Source organism: Octopus bimaculoides, chromosome 8 (genome assembly GCF_001194135.2).
Source record: "Octopus bimaculoides isolate UCB-OBI-ISO-001 chromosome 8, ASM119413v2, whole genome shotgun sequence".
Lineage (NCBI taxonomy): Eukaryota > Metazoa > Mollusca > Cephalopoda > Octopoda > Octopodidae > Octopus > Octopus bimaculoides.
Genome location: NC_068988.1, coordinates 12,610,794 through 12,622,507, shown reverse-complemented (window position 1 = coordinate 12,622,507; position 11,714 = coordinate 12,610,794). Strand labels below are relative to the sequence as shown.

The 11,714-nt window shown below is 36.9% G+C and overlaps 1 protein-coding gene across 1 annotated transcript in view; it reads left to right on the top strand.

The window, feature by feature from the left end:
- The window catches only part of LOC106874946 (hippocampus abundant transcript 1 protein), a 74,278-nt gene that overhangs the window by 52,065 nt on the left and 10,499 nt on the right, over positions 1-11,714 (top strand). Inside the window, exons 5-6 of the mRNA XM_014922870.2 lie at positions 2,284-2,411; positions 4,978-5,092. Of these exons, the coding sequence (XP_014778356.1) occupies positions 2,284-2,411; positions 4,978-5,092 (243 nt within the window). The remainder of the gene's footprint in view (positions 1-2,283; positions 2,412-4,977; positions 5,093-11,714) is intronic.

Genomic DNA, 11,714 nt, shown 5'->3' with positions numbered 1-11,714 from the left:
ATTTCCAAAGGTCTCGGTCCGTAGTCATCGCCTCGGTGAGGCCCAATGTACGAAGGTCTTGCCTCACCACCTCAGCCCAGGTCTTCCTGGGCCTACCTCTTCCACGGGTTCCCTCAACTGTTAGGGTGTGGCACTTTTTCACGCAGCTATCCTCCTCCATTCTCACCACATGTCCATACCAGCGCAATCGTCTCTCTTGCACGCCACAACTGATGCTTCTAATGTTCAGCTTTTCTCTCAAGATACTTACACTCTGACGGGTATTCACATTGACATTACACATCCAACGGAGCATACTGGCTTCATTCCTTGCGAGCTTACGTATGTCCTCAGCAGTTACAGCCCAATGATGTTTTTATTTAACCCCGAGTCAATCTGGACTGTGAAGACCTATTAATTGCATGAGTGCTATCATCTGTATGAAACTCCTTATGTCGAATTTTGTAAATTAATTTTATTGTCTTCTTGCTGCTGCACTCAGATAAAGTGTACAAGCTAAGGGTCGGATACTTGTGACCCTGAGATACCTGCTGATGATACAGGTGGGTTTCCAACATTGCAAGGGATTCAGGAAAAGAGCTTGTAGTACCTCAGAGTAGCTTCTGCACTTTCTGCATAGACCGAAGCAACTCTACTGTTTATTTCACTTATATGTGGTAATTGTGAAGGTGCATGGCTCAGTGGTTAGAGTGTCGGGCTCACAATCATAAGGTAATAAATTCGATTCCTGGACTGGACTGTGTGTTGTGTTCTTGAGCAGAACACTTTATTTCACCTTACTCCAGCATAGTCAGCAATGGAAATGAATTGCGATGTCACTCGCACCAAGCTGTATCGGCCTTTGCCTTTTCCTTGGATCACATCAGTGGTGTAGAGAAGGGAGGTTGGTACGCATGGGCAACTGCTGGTCTTCTATAAACAACCTTGCCCAGACTTGTGCCATGAAGGGGAACTTTCTAGGTGCAATCACATAGTCATTCTGACCGAAAGGGCTCTTTACCCTTTTATGTGACATTTTTTTTTTATATGTTGGCTTGGTTTCTTGAGACATTTCCTTTCTAAGGCCAGCCAGCTCAAACGATCATCTTTCATCTTGTTTCCTTTAACCTGTTAGTGTTTAAATTACTCTGTCAAATGCAATGCTTCTTTATCCACATTGCTTTTAATAGATAAAGCATTATCTTGTAGCTTTGCGGTTTCAATGATGTGATTGCTTATTTTCAGAATGACATTATATTCCAATTGTCCGTGAAAATATGTCCAGCCGTAGGGAAATATTACCTTATACCTGGAAACAGTGATGACAGGAAGGGTTGCAGAAAATCTAGCTCAACAAATTCTGTCTGACCCATGGAAAAATGGATATCAAACTGATGGTGATGGTGGTGGTAGTGGTGGTAATGATGATGATAATTATGATGATGATGATGATGTACTTGTCTGTTGTTATTTGTCAGATGGTTCTACTCAGCTCTAGTCGTGTGTATCTTTGTTGCAGAACTGGATAATGGACTGAAAGAGTAGAGGAACAGCCTTTAAGTTTATGATAACATATCTTGCAGTTGTTTTCATTGCTTTCTCTCCAAAATAGGTTTCTTGCCAAGTTCATCACCTGCACTCTGTGGGAACTGTCCTTTTCTCTCACACTTTACCTAACTGACTTTGTTATCATAGAAACATTCTTGCTGCCAAAGCCAACATTTTTGCAGCCTTCTTTGCCTTCAAAGCAAATTCACTTTCTTATACTGTTTTGGCCCTACTATCCCAGCTGCTAAGTTTGCTGTCTAAACACTGCCAAACCACGGCCTTCAACAGCTGTTGATTCTCTGCAAGAAATAGATAAGTCATTTCACTGTCATGTGTTGCTCTCATTGTGGCATATTTGCTTCGACCACTCACAACCCAGACTACATTAAGAAATGAGTGTTGATCGATAAACCTTCTCATGTTGAGAATCTTCATTACCTGTCACATTTCTCATGATGTCTTACTGTGACTTCTATTTCTATTATTTAGTATTTACGGGCTTGCTTTATGCTAAGTAAGACAATATTACTAGTGGTTTTATATGTATACCTCTATGTACACAGACTATTATGAATAGTAAAAAGGTTGTTTATTCATTGGCAAACTCTTCAGCATACATTTGGCATTGTGTGTGTATGTGTGTATGATTTCTTTTTTTTCTTTTTGTATTGATTTTTACTGAAAGACTTTCTACATACATTAGTGTGTATATTAACTCCTTTGTCTTCATCTTATTGTTCCTTCTCTTTATTTAAGGGTATGCTCTCATTCTTGAGTGCTCCATTGATTGGAGCCCTCTCAGATGTTTGGGGTCGAAAACCTTTCCTGATTCTAACAGTTTCCTTCACATGTGCTCCAATTCCACTGATGAAGATAAGTCCTTGGTAAGTATTCCTTTAATACTATAATTTGCAATGAGTTCTGTTGGTTATGTTGTTAAGAAGCTTTCTTCCCAACCATGTGGTCTAGGGTTCAGTCCTACTGTGAGGTACCTAGTCTTCTACTATAGTCCTGAGCCAGCCAAAACCTTGTGGCTGAATCTGATAGACGGAAACTGAAAAAGAGCCTGTCATGTATGTGTGTGTGTATATACATACATGCACACATACATACATACATACATACATACATACATACACACCATGTAAGGTGATTGGTGTCAGGATAGTGTGGGACATTAGATGATGATGATAGTGTTATGTGTGTGTGTGTGTGTTGATGTGTACCCTTATCTTGACATTACATGATGGTTGTAAACGAGCATCACTGTAATACAAATGAGATTGTTCTGTTTCCAGCCTTCTGTGAACAATATATCTGACAATAGGGAAATATTACCTTGCTTGGAAACAGGTGAGGGTTGGTGACGGAGAAGGCAGCCAACAAAATATATTTTCACTTTACCAACCCCAAATGTGTATGTGTGTGTGTGTGTGTGTATGTTGGAATGAATGATATTGACTAACCTCCCTTCTGCAAAATTTCAGGCTTTGTGCTTCTAGAAAAAAAAAAAAAAGGTGTTACAGCTAGAATCCCTTTGATCATAGGTCTGCTCAAATAAGGCTGACCTGGGGCTTAACAACAACAACAACAACAACATTAAAAAGGATAAAGAAGTTATGTGAGCCATCCTTTAATATTATCTGTGATTTGTTGTTTCTTGTATATTATGCCCCAATTCTGGATTGTGCATACATGTAATTTCTGTTGGGAAGCTGTGAACTTACCAGAAATTTACCAGGAAAAGTGCCAATGAAAGATCATTGTCTCGCCTTCCTTAATTTCTCCACAAGTTGAGGAATTGTGTCATTCACCTAACATGCTGCTATAAACATGTGCAATAAAATTGAAAATTATAATTGGATGCATAAATTCTTGTAATTTATTTGAAATACTTTTCACATAAAATACATGGCCTGTGGATGTGTGTGTTAATGTATAAGTTTGCATTTGTGTGCAGTTGCATGTGTCTGTTATATAGATTTTAAATGTCCATGTGTGTATAATTGAAGACCTTTGCTATTTATATAGACTTTGTCATCAATCATCATTATGTTACATCTGTTTATTTCTGTGCTGTCATGTGTTGGTTCGACAATTCTGTTCTCCATCATCTTGCACAAACAACAACAACAGAGAAAAACCTACTGACTTTGATGGTGTGTATGTTAGTTCTGAAAGACATACAGTATTAAAACATGTGTTTTAAACATTTCATATGTAAAAATTAACTAAATTTTCTGGCCAATTAAACTCAAGGAAATGGAGATGTGCAGCAGGCAGGCGTTTAACAAATAATGCAACCTTATTTTAATTGGGGATATTCTTGTTAATTCTTCATATAACTCTGTGTTTTATTTATATATTTTTTTTATGTTTACTGTGGTTGCATTTGGTTTAGATTTCATATTAAGACTTAACCCATTAATTATTCACTCTCTCATAACTTCTGCATTCCAGTGATGTGATTGTATACTTTCAGAGTGATAGTGAAGGGTCTTTTCACTTCAATAGTACGGTCAATCTTTATGAGGGAAATCTCATAAAATCCTAAAATTATTCTCTATTACTGCCTTTGGCTCATGTGCAGACTATTTTTCAGCTACTTTGAATAATAATAAAGAAAAGGTGGTTGTTGTTATTTTAAGGTAGTGAACTGGTAGAATTATTAACATGCTGGAGCAAATGCTTAGTGCTATTTCGTCCATTTTATGTTTTGTGTTCAAATTCCGCTGGGGTCAACTTTCCCTTTCACCCTTTTGGGGGTCAACAAAATATATACAACTTGCATACTGGGATCGATGATATCAACTAACACCCTCCTCCAAATTTCAAGCCTTGTGCCTGTAGTAGAAAGGGTTGTTATTATTATTATTATTATTATTATTATTATTATTATTATTATTGTTGTTGTTGTTGTTGTTGTTGTTGTTGTTGTTGTTGTTGTTGTTGTTGTTATTATTATTACCTGCACCTTAGTGAAGGTGGAGGTATTGTCTTGAGTTGTGTCTGTTTGTCTGTGGACAAGATATCTCAAGAACTGCCGGATGGATTCAGATGAAACTTTCAGGGATGTTTGGCCTTGTGACTGTTACAAACTGATTAGATTTTGTGATCGATCCAGAACCGGACAAGGATTCAGGATTATTTTTCCTGTTTTTTTACTTAATTTTTGAGAGCAGTTGGGTTCATCTTTAGTATTCTCGGCTGTGAGAGCCATCGAGTTTATTTCAGATATTCTCATTTTAAAAATCATCTCTGGCTAATCGTTGAGAGGATGTTGGTGTTGCCTTGGCAGAGTGCTCTTGTTATTATTATTATTATTATTATTAATATTATTTTAATGCTTTTCTTAATGTAATCCCTTTGATGATTAATAAAGGAATCATCATAATTATCATTATTGTTAATATTTCTATTTTATTTTCTCTTCCCTTCCCCCTACAACAGGTGGTACTTCGCCATATTGTCCATGTCAGGAATATTTGCTGTCACCTTTAGTGTTGTCTTTGCTTATGTTGCTGATGTTACTTCTGAGGAAGAGCGAAGTGTTGCTTATGGACTGGTGAGTACATTATTATTATTATTATTATTATTATTATTATTATTATTATTAAAGAAGGTGGTGAGCTGGCTGAATTGTTAATATACTGGGCAAAATGCCTAGGGTTTTTCCATCTGTCTTTATGTTCTGAGCTCAAATGTTGCTGGGGTCAACTTTGCCTTTCATCCTTTCGGGGGTCAATTGAATAAGCACCAGTTGAGTACTGGAGATGATATTATCAACTTATACCTTCTCCTGAATTTGCTGGCCTTGTGCCAAAATTTGAAGCTGCTGCTGGTATTATTATTATCGTTATTATTATTATTATTATTATTATTATTATTATTATTATTGTTATTATTATTATTATTATTATTATTATTATTAATTTTTATTTTTATTATTAATTTTAATTTTTATTTATTTATTTATTTATTTATGATGGTGAGTTGGCAGAATCGTTAGTGTGCCAGACGAAATGCTTAGTGGTATTTCGCCTGTCGCTACTTTCTGAGTTCAAATTCCACTGATGTCGACTTTACCTTTTATCCTTTTGGGGGTCGATTAAATAAGTACCAGTTATGCACTGGGGTCGATGTAATCAACTTAATCCCTTCCCCCAAAGGTAATCATTAGCATTCCAGGCAAAATGCTTAGTGGCATTCCATCTGTCTTTACATTCGGAGTTCAAATCCCACCGAGGTACACTTTGCCTTTTGATCCTAACCACTAAACCATGCACCTGTATGTATGTATGTATGTATGTATGTACATACATACATACATATGTGCATGTATGTACAAATGTACATAACTATGTATGTATGTATGTATGTATGTATGTATGTATGTATATGCATGCCTGTCTGTGTATGTATGTATGTATGTATGTATGTATGTATTGAGTGAAGTAAAATCAAAATCAAAGAATCAAATCCCAATCAGATGGAAACTTGTAGTTGTGGCACATAATAAGCTCCATTCATGCATGAGTCGTTGCCAGTGCCATCTGACTGGCTCCTATGCCGGTGGCATGTAAAAAGTATCCACTACACTCTCGGAGTGGTTGGCATTAAAAAGGGCATCCAGCTGTAGAAACTCTGCCATATCAGATTGGAGCCTGGTGCAGCCATCCGGTTTACTAGTCCTCAGTCAAATCGTCCAACCCATGCCAGCATGGAAAACGGACGTTAAACGATGATAGTGATGATGATGATGATGATATATATATATATATATATTTTATTTTTAATTGGCAGAAGTTAACTAAGTAACTCAAGAGCTGAGATTTTTGTGCCTGGTATTTTTCAAGTGGCGTATTTAAAATTCTCAGCCCCTGAGTCATTTTGTAATTTCAAATTAAAAATAAAGGAAATATGCGTGTGTATGTGTGTGTGTGTGTGCGTAAGATATAACAAATCTGCCAAAATGTATGAGATATATAAATGTACGAATCATCATTTTGCTGCATACAGTGCAAGTAACAATTTTATGTCTGTCTATTCTATCTGTCTCTGTGTCTATGTATGTTCATACAAATATACCTGTCTGTCTGTCTGTATGTATGTATGTACCTGTCTATGTATGTATATGTATGTATGTACCTGTCTGCATGCACGTACATACATACATGACTATGTATGTGTGTACGTACATGTACGAATGTATATATGTATGTATGTATCTATCAATTTATCTATCAGTATGTATATATGTATTTATCCATCTATCAGTATGTATATATCTATTTATATATCTGTCAGTATGGATATATATCTATTTATTCATCTATTAGTATGTATCTATCTGTCTATTCATCTGTCTATCTATCTAGCTACATTTGGGTGTGCATGTATACACACACACACACACATATAAATTGTCTCCCAAATTCGCTTATATGACATTGATTGGACAGGACCTACAAGGTGTATAGTGGGACTGAACCCAGAAACTGCATGGTTGCAATGGGAACTTCTTAAATGCACAGTCATAAAGTCTGAATGCATCGCATTTACGACATTTGTTAATGCTATGTCATGTGAAGATCCAAAGCAAGGCATGCGGTGTACTTTTTGCAGATGTCGAAACGAGTGTCCGTGTGAATCAGGACAAATAGCGTGTATGGACAAGTGAGCAGACGAGCAAGAAGTATAGAAGTGTGTGTGTGCTCACGTGCACACACACACACACTCACACAAAGTAAAGAGAAAGAGAGATTACATAAATATAAGGCAGGTAAATATAGACTGAACAGAGGCAGTGTGTATGGGAACCGCAAATCATAGAAGGAGGGGCAGTGGGAGAGGAGGTGTTAACAGAAGGGTCTGAGGTGGTGTTAGTGGTGTTTGTGATGTTGGTGGTGGTGGTTGGGTCAAGTAGGAAATAATTACTTGCAGAGGGAGAGAGTAAGCAATAAAAAGTATAGGTATCTGAGAAAAAAAGAAATGGATTGAAGGGAAGATTTGTTTTTTTAAAAAAGGATTTTAACGGGTTGTATGTATGTGTGTATATATGTGTGTGTGTACGTATATATATATTTATGTGGGAGAATGTACGAAAAAACAACAACAGACGAGGACAGGTGGTGTAAATAACAAAAGGATGTATTAGTATATATATTTATGTTTGTTTTTTATCATTATATGTGAAAACAATATAACATTAAACTGAAAATTACTCAGTACTTTTTTAGTAAAGTATGTTTCTTAGACATTTATACAAGAGAGGACAGTGACTTTGAAGTTTTGGCCTGCTAATCTTCATCAGACTCTGTGCGTGTGTGTATGTATACACACACACATAGACACACACACTGATTATCCAGCTCAAGGAATAACCTTGCTGTATGATGGCATATGGTAGCTGATATAGAAACTTTTAAATGCACCTTGTGAGGTTATTATCCAGATAATAAATATATATATATATATATATATATATATATATATATTGAGTGAGAGGGCAGCACATGCCATCACATAAAAGTAATGCTGGGGTACAAATATACAAAGCCCAATATACCCACCATGGCTACCCATCTGATAAGGGTATGTCAGGCACAAAAGCAAATCTGTGGTATCAAGTAGAATATTTGCTGTAGCCCATCTTTTACATGACGGCAAAACATTTACCTGATAACAATTCCAATCAGTTAAGATCAGAAGCTATGAGAGCCACTACCTGGTATTGCGTCAGGGCATCATCATCATCATCATCCCCCACCCCCACCCCCATGTTAGGCTGCTAGTTTAGCTCTTTGAATCTTGTTTAGTGTTAAATTGGCCCTAGATCATTGGCATTCCAGCTATGACCATTCTGTCTTTTATATTTAAGACATTAGAGGTATCATTTGATGGCTATTTGGTTGCTAATTTTAGCAGATTGAAGAAACCACATAGGGGTATCCTTATTGCAAATACCCTGTCCTTTGGTATTTTCTAGTATTAACTAACAGGTTTTCCCAGAGATTTTCATTTTTATTTTTGTTATTCTCATTTTCAATCACACCAAGTACTTAGTCTCATTTTTGCTCTCTCACACCCACACATTTACCAATCTGTATATACATATTAATGTACATTATCTGGCCTTCTTAACAATGTGTGTGTGCTTCCTACTTGGTTAGCAGTCACTACTTTCTCCTGCTTTTCCTCTTCTTATGTTCTCATCCACTTTGTCTTGTGAGTATGGATGTGTATATATACACGTATATGAATGTTTGTGATTATATATGAATACATGTAAGGTGGGGAGCTGGCAGAAACGTTAGCATGCTGGGCGAAATGCTTAGCAGTATTTCATCTGTCTTTATGTTCTGAGTTCAAATTCTGCTGAGGTCAACTTTGCTTTTCATCCTTTCGGGGTTGATAAATTAAGTACCAGTTGACTGGCCCTCTCCCCCAAAATTTTGGGCCTTGTGCCTAGAGTAGAAAAGTATATATGAATACATGTATATGTGTATGCATGCATGTTGTATATATATGTGTGTGTGGGTTTATGTATATACATGTATGTGAATGTTTTTATGCTGTGTGTGTGTGTGTGTGTGTGTGTGTGTGTGCGTGTGCTATGTTTCTATGTGTGTACAGGTTTGCATATATACATGTATGTGAATGTGTTTATATGTGTGTGTGTTGTAGATCTGTGCGTGTGTATGTGAGTTTGTGTATATACACATATGTGAATCTTAGAGTGTGTTTCTGTGTTCATATGTATATATATGTGTAAACGTGCATGTGTATTTGTGCAAGTTGTATTTCTATGTGTGTATATGCTGTGTGTGTGAATATATATATATATATATATATATATATATATATATATATAATCTGTAATACTAATCCGTAATAATTTTTATCTGTAACAGACAGATTAAGGAAGTATTTTACCTTTTTAGTTTCATATCCTTATCATCCAATTTAATCATAAGTGTGATATCCAGAATATCTTTACTTGATAATCATTAAGACATGTAATTCCTCAAAAGCCCCGTATTTGAGATGGAGTTTTGGTAGCACTAGGAATTTATCTAGAATATAACTCTATTTTATGTATAACCAGGCATTTCCCTTAAGCTTGGTGATAATGTTTTGGATTCCAGCCACTCCTCCAGGATATAGTTCTTCATTTATATGTAATAAGAGTCAATGAAATTGTCTGGTATTTGCTGGAGTAATTAGCAAATTTGGCACAGGAGTGGCTGTGTGGTAAAAAGCTTACTTCTCAATCACATAGTTCCGGGTTCAGTCCCACCGTGTGGTGAGTGTCTTCTACTATAGCCTTGGGCTGACCAAGGCCTTGTGAGTGGATTTGGTAGATGGAAACTGAAAGAAGCCTGTTGCATGTATATGTGTGTGTGTGTGTGTGTGTGTGTGTGTGTGTATTTGTGTGTCTGTGTTTATCCCTCCCTACCATCGCTTGACACTGATGTTGGTGTGTTTATATCCCTGTAACTTATATCCCTGTAACTCCCTGCATTATCCTGTAGCTTGAAGACTTCAATGATGTATTTGTATATCTTTAGAATGATAGTGTAGGTAGGTATGAAAGGCTGGATCTGGCCAATCTGAATATAAAGTAGGTAGAATATTTGGGCCGGATATGGCCTGTTTACATGCTAAAGAGTTAACTGGTTTCTCTCATTAGGACTGTGGTTATACTGGGGTATTGTATTTCAAATGTTTTAGTCAATCATACCAACTACACTATTTATTTCAAACTAGTACTTATCTCAGTCTCCTTATTTAATAACACAAAGGTGTTAAAATTTATCTTTAATATATTTTATGACATGTCATCATCATCATCATCACCATCACCATCATACATCTGCTTTCCATACTGGTATAAGTTGGATGGTTTGACTGAGGACTGGCAAGCTGGGAGGCTGTACCAGGCTCCAATCCCATTTGGCAAGGTTTCTACAGCTGGATGCCCTTCCTAATGCCAACCACTCCGAGTGTAGCGAGTGCTTTTTACGTGCCACCTGCAGGCGGCACTCAGATCGACCACATTCAAATGGTGCTTTTTACATGCCACTGACACAAGAGCCAGTCAGGTGGCATTGGTGTTGACTACACTCGAACGGTGCTTTTTACGTGCCACCGGCACCTCATGAAATAATTTTAAAGAAGTCAGTGTAGCAGTTTTATGTTATTAAACAGCTAGAATAACTCTGCCATGCTGTAATTGTTTTAGTCTCAACATGTGGTCTCACATCTAGTCACTTATGAGACCAGTGCGATTCTGAAGCTTAATTTTATTGATGTATATTTATTGATTGGCTAAGTTACGTTACTGATGCAACACCTGCTGAATTTTTTTTTGATGACTGTGTTTATGTCAACATGTACACACAAACATAAATACAAGTATTGCGTGTGTGTGTGTGTACACGTCTGTATGTATGTATGTGTGTGTGCATGTGTATGAATGAATTTTTAGCTGCCATATTGCATTCTCAAAGTTTTATTCAACCTGAGGCCATAATAGATTCTCACCTGAGGTGCCACACAATGAGATCAAACCTAGAAAACGTGTGTTGCCTTTTATTTTTTACTTGTTTAAGTCATTGGATTGTGGCTATGCTGGGGCACTGCCTTGTAGATTTACTTTTTAATTTTGTCAAACAGATTGACCTCAGCGTTTCTTTTTTAATCCTTTAGCATTCAGTCAGATGTAATGTTTATCTAATCACAAGGTGTTGAATTAATCATGCATTACAGTTCTATATTTAAGAGATGAGGAATTATTTACTTTATTTACATTCAACGAATATTTGTACTCGTCTTGTTTGTTGTTAACACGTTTCGGCTGATATAGGCGTAGGAGTGGCTGTGTGGTAAGTAGCTTGCTTACAAACCACATGGTCCCGGGTTCAGTCCCACTGCGTGGCATCTTGGGCAAGTGCCTTCAACTATAGCCTCGGGCCGACCAATGCCTTGTGAGTGGATTTGGTAGACGGAAACTGAAAGAAGCCTGTCGTATATATGTATATATATATATGTATGTGTGTATGTGTTTGTATGTCTGTGTTTGTCCCCCGAACATCGCTTGACAACCGATGCCGGTGTGTTTACGTCCCCGTAACTTAGCGGTTCGGCAAAAGAAACCGAAAGAATAAGTACTAGGCTTCCAAAGA